General features: G+C 54.7%; 7 protein-coding genes across 7 annotated transcripts; 3 read left to right on the top strand and 4 right to left on the bottom strand.

Moving 5' to 3' along the window:
• Positions 1 to 304: 304 nt before the first annotated feature.
• On the bottom strand, positions 305 to 2,865 carry MET12 (methylenetetrahydrofolate reductase (NAD(P)H) MET12; the record flags this gene model as incomplete). Its single annotated transcript, XM_076677758.1, has 10 exons — positions 305 to 469; positions 549 to 1,073; positions 1,150 to 1,362; positions 1,425 to 1,616; positions 1,699 to 1,823; positions 1,889 to 2,041; positions 2,128 to 2,244; positions 2,318 to 2,363; positions 2,440 to 2,664; positions 2,770 to 2,865. 10 exons carry the CDS (start codon positions 2,863 to 2,865, stop codon positions 305 to 307), a joined length of 1,857 nt encoding a protein of 618 aa, XP_076535082.1.
• Positions 2,866 to 3,142: 277 nt separating this feature from the next.
• SYF2 (Syf2p) lies at positions 3,143 to 4,429 on the bottom strand (the record flags this gene model as incomplete). Its single annotated transcript, XM_076677757.1, has 6 exons — positions 3,143 to 3,156; positions 3,224 to 3,375; positions 3,454 to 3,701; positions 3,768 to 3,802; positions 3,876 to 4,125; positions 4,208 to 4,429. The coding sequence occupies 6 exons, from the start codon at positions 4,427 to 4,429 to the stop codon at positions 3,143 to 3,145; spliced, it is 921 nt and encodes a 306-aa protein (XP_076535081.1).
• Positions 4,430 to 5,373: 944 nt separating this feature from the next.
• CDC42 (Rho family GTPase CDC42) lies at positions 5,374 to 6,334 on the top strand (the record flags this gene model as incomplete). Its single annotated transcript, XM_076677756.1, has 6 exons — positions 5,374 to 5,394; positions 5,464 to 5,490; positions 5,558 to 5,629; positions 5,701 to 5,880; positions 5,954 to 6,145; positions 6,251 to 6,334. The coding sequence occupies 6 exons, from the start codon at positions 5,374 to 5,376 to the stop codon at positions 6,332 to 6,334; spliced, it is 576 nt and encodes a 191-aa protein (XP_076535080.1).
• A 541-nt stretch (positions 6,335 to 6,875) lies between these two features.
• Positions 6,876 to 9,762, top strand: JCM15063_001492 (uncharacterized protein; the record flags this gene model as incomplete). The annotated part of the gene is made up of 7 exons (XM_076677755.1): positions 6,876 to 7,262; positions 7,343 to 7,817; positions 7,898 to 8,056; positions 8,125 to 8,204; positions 8,273 to 9,540; positions 9,623 to 9,658; positions 9,744 to 9,762. 7 exons carry the CDS (start codon positions 6,876 to 6,878, stop codon positions 9,760 to 9,762), a joined length of 2,424 nt encoding a protein of 807 aa, XP_076535079.1.
• Positions 9,763 to 10,302: 540 nt separating this feature from the next.
• ADK1 (adenylate kinase ADK1) lies at positions 10,303 to 11,444 on the bottom strand (the record flags this gene model as incomplete). The annotated part of the gene is made up of 4 exons (XM_076677754.1): positions 10,303 to 10,398; positions 10,507 to 10,651; positions 10,744 to 10,929; positions 10,993 to 11,444. The coding sequence occupies 4 exons, from the start codon at positions 11,442 to 11,444 to the stop codon at positions 10,303 to 10,305; spliced, it is 879 nt and encodes a 292-aa protein (XP_076535078.1).
• Positions 11,445 to 11,731: 287 nt separating this feature from the next.
• Positions 11,732 to 13,762, bottom strand: JCM15063_001490 (uncharacterized protein; the record flags this gene model as incomplete). Its single annotated transcript, XM_076677753.1, has 5 exons — positions 11,732 to 12,328; positions 12,405 to 12,662; positions 12,725 to 12,885; positions 13,020 to 13,148; positions 13,216 to 13,762. The coding sequence occupies 5 exons, from the start codon at positions 13,760 to 13,762 to the stop codon at positions 11,732 to 11,734; spliced, it is 1,692 nt and encodes a 563-aa protein (XP_076535077.1).
• Positions 13,763 to 14,062: 300 nt separating this feature from the next.
• Positions 14,063 to 15,859, top strand: JCM15063_001489 (uncharacterized protein; the record flags this gene model as incomplete). The annotated part of the gene is made up of 6 exons (XM_076677752.1): positions 14,063 to 14,065; positions 14,156 to 14,579; positions 14,645 to 15,000; positions 15,072 to 15,169; positions 15,232 to 15,619; positions 15,689 to 15,859. 6 exons carry the CDS (start codon positions 14,063 to 14,065, stop codon positions 15,857 to 15,859), a joined length of 1,440 nt encoding a protein of 479 aa, XP_076535076.1.
• Positions 15,860 to 15,866: the final 7 nt, after the last annotated feature.

The raw sequence follows: 15,866 nt of genomic DNA, 5'->3' as shown, positions 1-15,866 counted from the left end.
ATTCCAAACGCCTCTCCCAAGCGTCACGATACTCGGTCATAGCATTCCGACAGCGATTCAGCTTCGATGTAAAATGAGTTCGGGTTGTACGAAATGGACACGACTCCGCGGACGAAGCGTGGCTACGGTACTCCGAGAACTACCTTTTCCTCCGCCTCGGCCAAGTCCTAGAGACACTCTTCTAGGCGCGAACGACAATATGATCTGCGGCAAGAGGGTTGCGAAATCTAAATGCGATGAACTATTTCTACTTTTGCACGAGGCCAGACAACACGAGAGGATACAGGTCCCTATGACTTCAGATCTACTTGTGTAGCAACCAACGCCACAGCGCGTCGGTGTCCTTGTAGTCGTGATGTACGACCGACACGAGCCACCGAGTTTCCGTAATGTCGTTGATCAATTGGCGAGACGCGGATTGGGCGGGATACAAGAACGACCACTCCTTCCAGATCGCAAACGCTTCCTCCTGTAGGATCGCCAAATCGCACCTGTGAGCGCCTGATCCGAGGGATAGCAAGTTGGAGATAGAGAGAAAAAACACTTACAGCCCAAGCTCTGAAACTCATCTCTTCGATCAGTGTGGTCGTCACGATTTCCTTGCCGCCGAACACACCCCATGTCACTGCATTGACATCGCCTTTGCGCATGTTCGTCTTGTAGTCTCCCTTGCCGTTCCCAGCGAACCACTTGACGCACCCATCGTCGGCTTCTCCACTCTCGATCGTTCGGCGCTCGTCGTCGCGACTCCTCTGGTCGAGCTCGTCGAGTTCGGCTTCGGTCAAGAAGAATTCGACAAAAGCTTTTTGGTACACGTAGCCTCCCTTTGGTCCGAACCCGTAGATCGGGTCACTCGACTTGACGCCATCGACAGCCGGTTGCGATCCCACCGTCCACCAATGTCGCGTGTCGTTCATTTCGATCAAGCGCGAAGAGATAGAGGCAGTCTCTTGCCGCAGAGGTTCCTCGGACCAAGGGTTGCAGGCGAGCGAACCTCGCAGGTACGAGGAGAAGATCTTGGAAACATCGGCGAGACTCGTCGGGCTTCCCCACACTCGCAGCGCCTCGGCAGGCTGTTTCGTCCGTAGTCTACGTCAGCTCTACGAGTAGGAGACGGAAGCGGGATCTAGCAGAGAAATGGACACTTACAGGCAGTTTCAGTCCGACGCCGTAGCCATCCATATCGCCATACGCCGGACTCCTCGCATCGCCAAACCTTCCGTTCGGGAACTCGTCCCAGCTCGTTGGCGAATCCTTCCTCGCAAGATCGGGACTCGAGACCGTCTGGCCCGTCTGCAAAGTGCCCGAAGCTCGCAAAGAATTGACGACCTTGTTGACGGGACCTCCATTCGCCCCAAGTGACTACGTAAACAGACTTCCGGGTCAGGTTCGCTCTTGTGACAGAAGACAGACGAGAAGCTCACCCGTTGCTGTAGATTCAACCTCGTCCGTTTCTCTGCTTCCGGGACCCACCCAAGCGACTCGAGTACTTTGGTAATACTCTTCTCGAGGTTGAGGGTACACAGGTGGAACCCTCGGATTCCCTGTTCGAACAGTGCCTTGATCATTTTGACCGACAGCTGAATCCCGTATTCTTTTACGGCCGCATCATCGTGCTGTGCGTCCAAGACAGTCAGCGACAATTTTCCGACAAGCACGACGAGACTCGCGGAGGGCAGAAGGACAGTTTTATCTCACCTGGATCCGCTCGAGGTCCGTCATGATCTGTGCCGGGATGTGGGTTCCGCACAGGTTGGTCATCCGGCGGAACGAAAGATAATTCTGGATGGGCATGATGCCGGGCAAGATTGGGATCGTGATGCCTGTCGAGACGAAACACACAGGCTTGAACCTTGTCCCAGCAGAGAGGGTGGAAAGACAGACTGACCTCGTTTCCGACATGCCTCGTACCATTTCATAAACACGTCCGTGTCGTAGAACAACTGGGTCACAACGAAATCTGCTCCCGCTTCTTGCTTCTCATACAGGTACTCGATGTCGTCGAGCTTGTCGGGCGAATCGGCGTGTCCTTCGGGGTAGCCTGTACGAAAAGAGAATCGAGAGTCAGTCTTGGCTGATCTGACGATCTCAAGATCTACTCTGCAACCCGAAGCAAAGAAGCGTTACCTGCTACTCCGATGCAAAAGTCCTGACCGTACTGCTTGCGGATGTAGCGCACAAGGTCAGTCGCATGCTGAAAGTCGTCACTCGCGGCCGTCCAGTATTCCTCGCCTCGTGGCGGATCTGTCATTTACAGTGAACCAATTCCCCTGAGTTCGTTCCGTGGCTTTGAAGGATGTCAAATGAAAGAACGCACCTCCACGCAATGCCAACAAGTTGACGACTCCGAGCTCTTTCGCTCTCTGGTAGTTCGGGTTTGGGTCAATACTGTTTCTCCACCCGGGCCCGACCAACGAAACGGAAACGTCTCTCGCTCACCTTGAGCGTCTTGGCCAAGACTCCCTCTTGCAGGTTTGTGCAGGTGAGATGCAAGCAAGTTTCGAGGCCCATGCCCTGACTCGCTCCCGCGAGTTCGAGGCTTCGCTCCTGAGTCGATCCTCCTGCTCCCCATGTCACGTGCACCCACGTTGGAGACAAGGACGACATACGATCGATGCGGTCGATCAAGTTGGTCAATCCGGGAGAGGTCTTGGGCGGGAACACCTGTCGATCGTCCTCGCGTAGTCGCAGATCGGTCAGCTAAGCTTCGACGGGATAGTTACCCTGTTTGAGAGGGAACCGGGACAGTCGATTGGAAGTTGGCCTCACCTCGAAAGTGTAATACGGAGCATCGGGCGATAAAGAGGCGATACGGTCCGTCACTTTGTGCGCCAACGGCTGTCGCAGTTCAGGCGTAGTCGTCATCGTGTTCCACGAACTCGGAAAATCACTCGTGTGCCGACACCGACGAGCGAGAGAGGCGGGCGAGAGGTTGCAAGCGAGATTCGGCTGAATAGAATACCAATAATATGGGGAGTCAACGATTAAAATCGCACGCGTGCACGACGCGTCAGATGCAAGTCAGTCGTGTGACATTGGTATCGCAAGTCAAACGAATTCAACCGGTACTTTAACAAGTGTACAAATAAACACGCGCGTCGCAAAGAGGTATCTACAGCAAGGTTCACAACGAACGAGCGGATTACAGAGCAGTACCTGGCACGAGGATGTAGCAAATCGACGTCAGCGCTATGACATCTCGACGTTCCAATAACCAACTCACCTCGTTCGAAGTTGTCCCGAGTTTCCTTTGTGACATCGTCGTAATACCGCGCGAGCTTCTTGTTGAACATCCTGTTCTTCTCGTTGATCCAGGTGATGTCGCCCTGGTCCTCGTTCTCGCGCTTCCTGCTTCGCTTCTGCCGCTTGTCCAGACTGCCAACCACGTACGAAGATCTCTTTGTCAACATCTTTGATCATAAGCCAAGAGAGCAGCAGGAAATGAAAACGCACTCCGAGTTGAGTTTGCCAATCACGCGGTCGATCTGGTCCTCGGTCGGTTTGTGATCGGCATACACAAAGCTGTTGGCATCTCGGTACAGCCCTTGTCCTGCCAAGTGTTCTCCTACTGTACCGGAACTCGCTGCATCGCCCGAAGTGGCGAGAACCTGCAACGCTTGGGACGAGGATTCAGACGATCCTGATGCGGCCGCTTTCTGAGCATTGTACGCTGCGAGGTCGGGCTTGAAGTCGTCGAGATCCTGTCGTGGGAATTCGGAGCGAGCGCGTTTAGGTCACGTACGGCTTAGGAGCACAACCGAATTTACCTTTTTGTACTTGATCCGGGCGACATCGTCGTAATCTGCTCACGACTCGGTCCGCATCAGTCGCAGTCAAAGAGCAAGAAAGACACGAGCGAGACGACGGGGACGCACTCGAGAACTCGAATCCAGACCTGCGCTCTTTCCTCGCCACCTTCTTCTCCCACTTCTCACTGTCTTCGATCGTGTATTCCCAGTTCTTCTTGCGTTCGAGGTCCTCGCCTTCCTCCTGCGCGCGCTGCTTCTCCCCCATCGCTTCAACCTGAAGCTTCTTGCGTTCGAGTTTCGCGAGCGCCTTGGCCGATGCGCGCTGGACCGCCATCTCGCTGATCACGTCTTGCCGGTTCAGGCGCGCCGATTCAGTCTGCGTCGTCTCGGATACATCAGGGGCGATTACGCTTCGGGGAAAAGGAAGGCAGCGGTCCACTCGAGGAGACTAGACTGACCATGCGTTGTCGCAGTTGCTTCATCTTGGTCATGCGGTCTTCGAGCGTGCCTGCACCTGATGTGCTCTGTTCACTTGGGTTCTCGCCAGACGATGCTCGCTCGTCGCTTGAAGCGGCATCTTGCGAGGTCGAAGCAACCGGATCCGTCGCCGATGATTCGACCTCGGGCGGAGGTGACGGCGCAGCGGGTGCCGATGATCTCGCAGACTTTCTTGGCGGCATGGTGCTGGGCCGGAGCAATCGACGTTGGATGTAGTTGTGAGCGAGAGGCGCACATCGGGACGACATTCAGATACGACCGCTTTTCTGGGATAATTTGCTTCTCTCGTGAATTGGATCAATGAAGATATAAGATAAATTATAGCATTTGCAGCTAGCAAACTGATGAGGAGTTGGGTGGGTGTGCCCGTTGGATGTTCGTCGACTGCATGCGCAAACGTCGCTTGCTCTCCAACCTCGTACAACCCGGTCCTCGCCTCGCTCGGCTAGTGCAGTGCAGCGTAAGCTCTCTCTGACCCTCCCTGACGGTGCGCTTCGTCCTCGCGCGGGCGACACGGTCGACGCGGGGTGGGTCGAACCCAAACGCTCCCCGCCCTGCGTCCAACTCGGCGCCGCGCCTCGTCTCGATCCGAACTCGGTTCGCTCGACGCGGGCCCCGTCCCGAGCCACAGAAGGCTCCTCGACGATGCTCCTCGCCTCGACTCGAGTCACCCGCGTGCGAGTGCGAGCGCACGCCGAAGCGATCTCTCATCTCGAAACGGGCGATCGACACGGGCCACGCTCCCCCTCTTCCCAGCCGGCAACTCGCGCGACCGCGTCCGATTCAGCGCTCTTCAACAGCCCGCACACTGGTTGAGCATCGTTCGAGGCACACGCGAGCGCGCTGTGCCCGAACGCGGTCTCGTTCCCCCCGCCCTCGCTGAACGCGATTCGGATCGATTCAACATCAGCGCCCACACCTCGACCTGTCGCCTCTTGCTCGAGCAGCTCCCGCTCTGCAAGCCAGCGCTCATCGTACTGACCGCCCCTTGACGTGCTCGCGCGGAAACAGCTTCCTGGACTTCGAACCCTGCCTCGTGCCCCCCTTCTCCTGATCTCGATCTTCCCAACTTTCGAGACTCGTTCGCCTCGCTCGTAGTCCACCTCGGTATCCTCACTAGCTCAGCATGCAAACTATCAAATGTGTCGTAAGTACCATAGAATCGAGCGGATTCCCACGAGGAGACTGAGCGTTCCCACGTCGCTCGATCGAACAGGTTGTCGGTGACGGAGCGGTCGGAAAGGTAAGGATCCTTCGGTTCTCCGTTCAGATCTCGCAGTCACTGACGAGCGTCGGTCGAACTTGCGTAGACGTGCCTGCTCATTTCGTATACCACGAACAAGTTCCCGTCCGAATACGTCCCGACCGTCTTTGACAACTATGTGCGTACTCGCTGCGGACGCCGATCTGAGACGCCGCTGCGACGCTGACGCGACGGCATTGACGTCTGCAGGCTGTGACGGTCATGATCGGAGACGACCCATACACCCTCGGATTGTTCGACACAGCAGGACAAGAAGATTACGACCGACTGAGGCCTTTGAGTTACCCTCAGACCGACGTCTTCCTCGTCTGCTTCTCGGTCACGTCGCCAGCATCGTTCGAGAACGTCAAGGAGAAGTGGTTCCCGGAAGTGAGTCGCTACAGCTTCCTAACGCTTGATCCGGCACCCGACTGAACCTCGCTACGCCTCTCCCTTTTGCTAGGTGCACCACCACTGCCCCGGTGTTCCGTGCCTGATTGTCGGCACCCAGGTGGATCTCCGAGACGATCCCGCCGTGCTGGAGAAGCTCGGTCGACAGAAGCAACGCCCGGTCCCCCCTGAAGCGGGTGAACGGCTCGCACGGGAATTGGGTGCCGTCAAATACGTCGAATGCTCTGCCCTGACCCAGAAGGGCGTACGTTCCTTCTTTCTGCGATATTGCCCTTTCCGCTGCTTTGCGGTTGCGCTTCCCTGCTTGTGATTCGGCATGCTGACGCACTTGTTTGCGAGGTTCGCGCAGTTGAAGAACGTGTTCGACGAGGCGATCGTTGCGGCGTTGGAACCGCCCGTTACGAAGCGCAAATCGAAATGCAGCATCCTCTAAACAGTTGTTGTTTTGCTCCGCCTCTTAGACCCGTTCATTCCTAGCCTCGCTGTCGCCTCTCTCGTTCTTTTTTTGGTGTTGCTGACACCTCACTACCACCCTGTCACACGCTCTCGCCGCCTCTTTCCCCTTCTTGCCGTTCATCTTCCTTTCTGTGCTGTGGACTGTTCCCACTTTGTTCGTTTCTGTCCCGGATCTCCTCCCCCCTCCTTTCCCCATGCTCTTCTTATCACCCGTCGAGTCTGTCGGACCCTCTCTCCTCGTGCCGTGTCTCGTTGTTCCATCCTCCTCGTATCGGATCTCTTCCCATCGCTCTCCTTTTACCCGTTCTTCCTCGCGTTCCTTTCTATCTTTTCAGTCTCGGTTGCTTTCTCCAACACTGGTGTAATCTACTCTAGCTCTAGCTCTACAGTACGGTACTCGGAGGTCATTTCGCAATTCGGGGAATTGGCCAAGCCGAAGATGAAACATCTTGAAATTCCCAGCTGCTGTCTTATCCGTCCCCACCAACTCGCTAGCTCGCTCTCTTCGCCTCACGCGCATGGACGCTCGAGACGGTCATGCTCCGTTGCCATCGCCGTCGGTGCCACTGTCCGAGAGTTTGTCGTCGTTCAGTCTCACGACCAACACCCCACTTGAACAACTCGCTCCACCTCGTGCCGACTCGTCTCAACCCTTCGCAACGACCCCTCCCACAGCCCGCACGTACTCGCGGTTCGAATTGTTGCCACCAGAACTGATCGAACAGGTCGCGTTCTGTTTGATCCGCAGCAGTTCGAACCAAGGGCCTCCGACCGGGTTGATCTCGTTGTTGCTCGTTTCGAAACGGTTCGAACATGTCTTGAGCTTCAAACGCAACAAAGGGTTCTATGCCGACCTGTTCAAGGAGCGGTTCGATACGAGAGCGATCGAGCGCAGGTGGTCCACCGTAAACATCTTTTCCCCTCTTCTTCCGAGGTTTGGTAGTTCTCCTCACTCACGAGACATATTGATTGTAACCCCCTACAGATGCGAACGATTGAAGAGAAACGCGAGAAATTGCACTTGTTGCAGACTCTGCCAGAATCGAAACCTTCCGAGGCGATCCATCTCAATCCGGGATCGAGTTTCACTCGACCATCGTCACCGACAGCGTTCAGTCTCGACGATGACGATCATGACTACGATCGTGATCACGGAGTTCGTCGAGGAGACGATTCAACTGGCAACTCCAAGCCGAACGATGCCTATCCCAAGACGATCCCCACCTCGCCCTGGGACCCGCTCACGAACCGAGACTACGCGATCGAGCTCGTGAGGAGGTGTCAGGTGTTGACCAAGATGAGGATTGCCGCGATCGAAGGCGGGTTCAAAACGGGTACTTCGAGACCGGCCAGTCCGAGATTGATGAGTTTCACGCCGAGGAGAGGTCGTACCAAATTGAGCGAACCGGACGAGTTGACTCAGAACTTGTGGACCTGCTATCTCATGCTCCTCGAGAATGGTCAGTCGCTTCCCTTACTCATCACGACAAATCCGGCCCTTGTCCGGGGTGAAGGACTAATCCGTTCAAATCTCGAACAGACGGCAAGAATCTGCCGCACCTGTTGGAATACGCGTGTCTGAGAGAGTACATGAGACTGTTTTACCGACACTCGCTCCTCGCCGAAGCTCTCAATCCGGGATGGCCCCGACAAACCGCGGGTAGAGCTTTGGGACTCTGGATCGGATGGCTCGGCGGAGGTACGTCCTCGTTCCCTTGTCCTTGTATCCTCGTCGCACATGAGACTGAAGAGTATCGCTCCGCACAGATGACGTGGCGAGCGAAACAGCGCAAGAATCCGAAGAGCGTTTCTTTGTGCTCAAACCTTATGTTTTTGCTGCTCACAAGGTAAGACATAACAAGCGGAAAAGTACGATGCCAGGACAGTACTCTGACAGGGTTTTACGTTGCAACAGTTTGATGCGTTCATGGCACCCTGGACCATCCGATCTTTGCCCGTCACTCACGAAGCGTTCCCTGTGCTACCTCCGCCCGCCGGTCCTTACCTCGCCGACTTGAGACCTCGATCACACGCTCAGACGATTACGCACATGGGTCGCAAGCTGGATCTCTCGCCTCCGAATCTCAGTCATGCCGCGATTTTTTCCTTCTTCTTCCGAGTCGAACAAGACCCTTCGGTACAAAACGATTTGCTCGTGCAAGGTACTGGAACTCCGGCCCAACCTGTACAGTTTCCGCCGAATGCGACTGCGACGACCGGGCCGAGTGCGACGGGAGGGTTGACGGCACAATCGAGACCGACGAAAACGACGTTGCCGGCGTTGAAGTCTCGAGTACATGATCGAGATTTCGTACGGTTGGCGAGTTGCATCGATCCGTACCACTCGCGGGGATTGCCGACCAAGTACACACAAGGAGATCTCGAAGGGAACTGGGAGGGCAGGTTCTCGTTTTTCGATTTCGACAGTTACCGAGACATGTTGGGAGGCCGTATGAGGAGTTTGTACGAGGGACCGTTTGGAGATCAACCGCAGGTGTGGAAGTTGGAGGAAAGGATCGTCAAGCTCGAACGTACAACCTCGACGATCACGACATCGTCGAAGACGACAAGCGCAGGGATCAAGGACAAGGTTGCTGCGTCGATGACCAACAAGAGAGGCTCGAATACGACGACTACGATTGGAGGTACGGGACCTGTTCTCAATGCTGGATTCGAGTATCACGAACCTCCTCTGTCAAAGTCGACCCACTCGCAATCGCCCCCACCCCCGACAGTCAGAAGACGTAGACCGTCTTCCTCGACAGTCAGCACGACTTTAGCGGGAGCAGTTGAACCCGTCTTTGCCGAAATTGAGATGGAAGATTCTTCCGCGACGTCCGAATGCAAGAAGGGCAAGAAGCGCACGAGACGCGAATCCGAAATCTCGAGTGGCGAACTGCCGTACTGGCCGGAAGACGAGGAAGTGTTTGACGAGTGGGGTCGCAGCTCGAAACGAGGAACCGGACACGACCACCGCGACCTAGAGGATGGCGATTACGAGATCCTGTTGACCGGTTCAGGACATTCGGCGTGGGGACAATTCAACTTGAAAGGACGGGTACGAGCTTGGGATGGCATGTTTACGATCATCAAGGAGTACACTCCCGATTCAAGAGGCAGATGGATCTACCGCGGGTACCGGATTGGGGACAGTCTCGTTGGTAGATGGCGCGATACGCATACGTGAGATTCTCCTCTCCTTCGTGCTAGCTCGGACAGGACGAGCAGGAACTGAACTCGAGTTTTTCCTCCTTTGTCTTTCAAGTCCTGTCGACATGAACGGGTACGAAGGTACTTGGAGGTCAGTCAATCTCACCGTGTCTCTCTGTCTGAACGACACTGTGGGTCCAGCTCACTGACAACGCTCCTTGCTGTCGAACTTGCAGCATGAACCGTCGCAGCTAAGCCTTGAACGGGCTTGTCAACTCTCTCTCTCTTTCTCTCTTACTCCTTTTCTATGCGGATTCTGTACTGTCCGTGTTCTTGGGCTCGTGTTGGGGATACCTCTGTTCCGGTCTTCTGTTGTTGACAACATCTGTTATTTTTCTTGTAAACAATTTTTGAACTCGACCTTTCCCTCATTGGGATGGAGAAGGAAAACACTTTCAGGGCATTAGGGGTATCCTGCCTGCTGGCTCAGGTCTGGGTCGGTCTCGTTCGTCGTGGCATCCCAGGGAGGCCCCGTCTAGTCATCCATGCTCAAGCCAAGGCAATCTTTGGTCGACAGATTCAAAGAAAGTGTTTTGAGTGATCCTATAGACCCTACGGGCCCTCTACCCCTCTTAAGGCTCGCAATGAATCTCCGATCGCGTTTTTAGGCTCTTCTTCTTATCTAGTTGCGTTCACGATTGGCTATGTTTCATTTTGTGGACAGAGCGAGAGAGAGAATAGACGTTTCCTTAGGGAAAATAGGTATGACAAGAAACTTGTATGATCCCCCGCTCTCTACTTCTTTTGTTGTTGTTCGGCGGCATCAAAGATCTTTTGGAGGTTGCCCCAGACCGTCTTGGGAGCTTGAGCGGCGTCAATACCAGTCCAGATCTGTCGATTTTCAATTACGTGATGGGATCGTCGTCAGCTTTTTTCAGATCATCCTCTGGGGGTTTTCCCGGTGTTGATGGTGAAGAGGGAATTGAAAACCCAGCGTACGTTCTTCTTCTTGTAGTACTCGGCAACGGGACCGGTCTGCTTGTGGTACGTGTCGAGGCGCTTGTGGAGAGTCTCGGCCGTGTCGTCTGATCGTTGGATGAGAGGCTCGCCGGTAACGTCGTCGGTCATGTCCTTCTTAGGAGGACTAATTTTTTCGTTCAAGGAGGTCGAGTTGAGAAAATGGTCAAGGACGGGTTTTCCCGATATTTGACGGTCGAAATGGCAAAGAGGACTTACGCAAACTCCTTGTGGTAGCTTCGGCCGGAAGCGGGGTGGATCAATCGACCGGTGATGCGCGACACGAGCAAGTTGTCGTTCACGAGCAGTTGCACGGCGTGCTCGAGAGGCTGCTTGCGAGCGACAAGCATCTCGTCGAGCTTCTCGGCCTGAGCGACGTTGCGAGGGAATCCATCGAGGATGAAACTGACATGGGAACCATCGTCAATATCAAGAACAAGGAGAGAGAGGCAGAGGTTCAACACTGACCCGAGTTGGCACTCCTTGTTCTCCTCGAGCTGCGACTTGATCATGCCAATGACAATCTCGTCACTGACGAGTCCTCCCTGGTCCATGATCTTCTTGGCCTCCTTGCCGAGAGCGGATCCCGACTTGACCTGCTCGCGGAGCATGTCGCCAGTCGCGAGGTGGCACACGTTGTACTTCTCCTTGATCCACGGGGCTTGGGTACCCTTGCCGGCTCCAGGAGGACCCATGAGGACCAAGCGGAGGTGCTCGGCGGGGAGGAGCGAGGCCTTGGCCTGTCCGACCGTCTCGCTCACTTTGTCCTTCGCGCCCTCGACTGCCTGGCCGACCTTGTTCTTGGCATCGGTAGCGGCAGACGAAGCTTGCGCCTCGAGACGTTCAATCTTGGTCTGGAGTTGCGAGACGAGCGACTTGAGGTGCTCGAGTTGGGAAGACGAACTGTCGGAACCGGACATGATTCAAGTTCGAGACTATCCTCCCGAGGGTCAAGCGCGCCGAGTGCAGGTTAGTTCGAGCTATACAGAGGTCCTTGGCGAGTCCTGGCGACTCTACTCACGCTGACGATGGACACGGGTTGGGGCGGAAGCAATTCCCGGGCCCGCATCTTTCGCAACCATCTCCGCATAACATTCGTTTCTGTCGCGCGCCTGATTCGCTCGAGCGCTTTGTACTTGTTCAATGTGTGCTTGTGAGGTCACAGATTAGGCAAAGAAAATGGTCGCGAAATGCGATAATATTGCTTTCACTCGAGATCGTGCTCGGTCTCCTGCTCGTCTTGCCTCGCGACTTTTCTGATCAGATCCCAATCGATCTGACGTACCCGCTGACTCGTAGGGGGAAAGAACTTTTGGTCGTACTCCAAGATGGACGAACTGCGTTCCCTCGTCCTCCTGCCATACCTTCCTCCCTCGTTCTCTGCCTCTTCGAGCTCGAACGAGTGCAAACGGGGTGGCGTGGGGATCGAGGTCGTCGGAGGCGGAGAATGACTATGGTTTGGTTGAGTACGCTCGACACCATTCCAGAGGATCTCGTCCGCGGCGGGTTCAATGCGAGGTTCGGATTCCTCCTCTCGTGTCCTTTCTAGTGGTGTTTCGTGCTCCTCCTCGACTTCTTCCTTCATGGTACTTTCTGCCTCGTCGATCCGATCGGATGGTTCCGCTGTGCCTCGTTTCTCTTCCAACTCGACTTTCTCGTCACGAGAATTGCTTGCCGAATCTTCTTCCTTTTCATCGGCTACAGCAAGTTCAGGAGCCTGAGTCGATACTTTCTTCTCGCGATCCCGTTTGTACGTCGCTCTCGCTTGCTCGATCAGGTTCTTGAATTCGACCTCGGTACCCTGCTAAAGAGGACCTCCCTCGCTCAGTTCTCTCATCTCCTAAAACGCTAGATCTCTGGGAGAAGGTCCGGAAACTTACGCTCGTTTGATTCGACCCTTTCGTCCTGCTACGTTTTTCCTTGTCCTTGTCCTCGCGTTCAAACACTCTCTCCCAATTTCGCAACTCGTCTTTGAGCTGCTTCGAGCTTTTGCGTTTCGTCTCGTCCGTGACATCGACATTGGCGTTCCACAAGGTCAAAAAGTGAGAGTGTCGCTTCTTGAGGTATTGAATCTTGTGATCGGTCGTCATGGGCGCGTGGGACGGTTGGGTTGGAATTGTCGTCGGAAGATCCAATTCCTTAATGAACCATCTCGTCAAATCATCGAGTTTGTACCACAGCGATAGGGAAAGGCACTGACTCTGAGTATGATCTCGAGGTCTTTCAGTTTCTTGTGTGCGTAATTCGGTAGAGGCAGATATTTTGACAAGTCGTGGGAGGAATGGCCACTCCCTACATGTGGAGTATCCTCGTCGGTTCTGTCGGTTGGGTAAATCATGGCAACATGGGAACGAGTCAGAGCTAGAAGAGAAGAGAGCAAGCGTGCGAAATGGATTCTTGCCCCGAAGAGTTGCCGGTCGCTCCGTGATTGCTGGTGGAAGCAGCTCCCATCAGTCTCCCAAACGCATCGTCCCGCTTCTTCTTTTTGCTTCGACCGAGGTGCCCTCTCTCGTCGAGTGTGGGAGCAGTGTGGATAAATCTCTTGCACTGAGAGTCAATATGACCCGATATGAGCCCGTTCTTGACTTGGTTCGAGCACAGGGGACAGTTGACGAGCAGAGAAGCTGAGGTGATTGAAGGCAATTAGCAGTGGGAAGAAAAAGAAGACAGCGAGACAGCAAAGATGCTCACGGTCTGTGGGATCTCCTCCGACTCGCGCTTGTTTCTCTTTCCCTTTCGTACTGGCAGCAGCCTTGTTTGGACGACTCATCTTGTTGGGGAATGCCGGATCCTCTGAGATGACTTCAATGTCTGAACTCTCGTCGTCTGGGATTGTGTACGCAGCTGGCTGGGGTGAAGGGGACCGTTTCCGCTTCGTCTTGACTGAACTCGTGGTGGTAGAAGCGTTTGACTCTCGCACTGGCGGCGTAGGAACGCGTTCGAGCGCGAGTAGGTCGGTCCGGGCGAGTTTCCACAGCTGGACGACTTGTTCGAGCTGGATGTTCCTGCGGATACGGTCCTCGTTCGCTTCGGTCGCACATTGAGGGCACTTTTTGATGTCCTTGAGATGGGTTCGAAGGCACAGCGAGTCGAACGTGTGGCTGCAGGTCGTGAGGAGGACGGGCGCGGTCAACAGCTCGTGACAGATCTGACAGCGCAATGCCGAGTCGACCTGCTGGAAAGATCGGTGGGTGAAGTCTAGAGGATCATCCACTTCGGGTAGGCTCGCGGGCGGCATCTGAGGAGATGAACGAGATCGGCGGTCAGCCTGCGTCATCCAAGCCAACATCGAGAGAAAGAGACCAATGTCGCGTACGTAACGAGTCGATGGTGCCTCTGGTGCGTTAGCACAACCTCAAACGAGCGTGTTTGAGCGAGTCGACGCGAGTTGGCGTCAGATGTCAACCTGCGCACCGCCACGCTGGCCACGCGCGCGCGCGCTTATGATTATTTTAGTTCGCACGGCCCTCTACAGTAGCTCTCTGTCTCTCTTTCGCCTAGGCTCACCGCGTGACGCTACTGGCGCCTTGAAGCAAACATGGTAGGTCTGAATGCTCGTGCTCGCGCCTCCTGTGTCTGCCTGACCAAGGTCGCCCCCACATTCGACTACCTTCTGGACCTCCCATGATAGCCCCGCACGAAGAACAAAGCGAAACCCAAAGCCAAGCTCTCGCAGGCAGACCGATCTTCGCCTCCTGCAGCCAGCACTTCCAAGCGCTCGAATCCGATCGCATCGACGTCCGGGCCTGCTACTGCGCAACCTGCCTCCAACGTTCCTGCCTCGACCAAATCCAAGATGAGCACGTCGTCGACTGGCGCTTCCAAGAGCAAGAAGCGACAGGTAGAGGAGCTCATCCTATCCGATTCTTCCGAAGCCCATTCCGAGGATAAACTCGATACCAAGCATGCCGCGCCGACAGCAAAGAAGCGCACCAGTGCGAAATCTGGAGCCACAGAAAAAACCAAAGACACGAGCAAGGCGAAAAAGAAGAAGACGAAAAGTCGGTTCGACAGTAGCGACGTCGAGCTCGAGCCAGCTCAAGCAAACTCGAACGGTAATGATTGTCCCTCCTTCGTCATACATAATTACCGCTCATTCAAACTTGAACCGGTCATACAGAAATTGTGAAAGCAAAGAAGAAGCACAAGAAGCCGACCACTACGACTGCTGCCGCTTCGACTCGCGGAGACCCCTCCAACATGAACACCGCGTCAACATCATCCTCAAAGCAGTCCAACAAGATCATCCACTCGAAGTTCTTGCAGATGATGAGACAAGCTGCTTACTCGGAACCGGTCCCGTTTGAACAAGCCCTTTCGGAGTGGTTCGCGCAATTCGTCGAGCAGCCTCTCTCAGACCAGGACCCCCATCCAGAGGCAGGAGACACCACAGGAAAAGCATTGTTTGATCAGGGAACGATGTCGGCGGAAGGAATAGAGAAACTCTTCGAAGAAATGCAACTCTCGATTGAGGATGTAAGAGAACTAGCGAGTTATTTTGCAACTGATCGAGAGGCTGACCCATACCACTGTTCTCTTTCTCGCAGACTCACATGTTTATCCTTGCTTGGAAGCTGCAAGCGGAACCGGGGACATTTGGCAGTTTCAAGTACACTGACTTCGAGCGCACCCTGCGTCCTTTTGAGTAAGTCGGGTTTTCGTCCTTCGCTGTCAGAAATACCAGGCTGAATTGGGACTGTCTGGCAGCATTCGTGGATCTATTGCATTGAGCGACTATCTCGGAGAAGTCAAGATGCGCCTTTACACTCCCCCTCCAACCTTCATGAAAGACTACGACTTGAATTCTGATTCAGAGGTAGACTCTCAGTGTAGTCGTTCTTCTGCCGCTCGGGAGATTGTTGCGCCGAAGAAGAAGAACAGGTTGTCCAATTCGAGCTTTGACCAATTCTACAAGTTCGTCTTCGGGTACATCAAGACGCAAGGATCCAAGGTAATCCCGAAAGAGATGGCGATTCCGATCTGGACCTTGCTCTTCCAAGTCCCGAGCATGGACTCAGGCGATAGTCAAGGCGAGGCAGAAGAAGACGAAGACATGTTCAAGGGCATGGGTCAAGAGTTTGTCCAGTTTGCAGAGGTATGGCTCCTTTCTTCTTCCTTTTTCCTTCTGTATCTTCTGATAAACGCTTGGAATTTGTTCGCTCAGTCCCAAGGAGACGGATTCAAGTCGGTATCTCAAGACGTCTGGAACCAGTTGCTCGAGTTTCTCAACACGATCGAACCAGACTTGTCCAATTGGAACGAACTCGATGCTTGCAAGTCGCCCCTCTCTCTGTCTTCCTCAGATCTCACTCGGCAGAAGCGTATGAATCGCTAACAGGCGG

Source organism: Sporobolomyces koalae, assembly GCF_050403365.1.
Source record: "Sporobolomyces koalae JCM15063 DNA, S_koalae_JCM15063T_v1_ctg10, whole genome shotgun sequence".
In the NCBI taxonomy this organism is placed as follows: domain Eukaryota; kingdom Fungi; phylum Basidiomycota; class Microbotryomycetes; order Sporidiobolales; family Sporidiobolaceae; genus Sporobolomyces; species Sporobolomyces koalae.
This window is presented reverse-complemented; position numbering and strand designations above follow the sequence as displayed.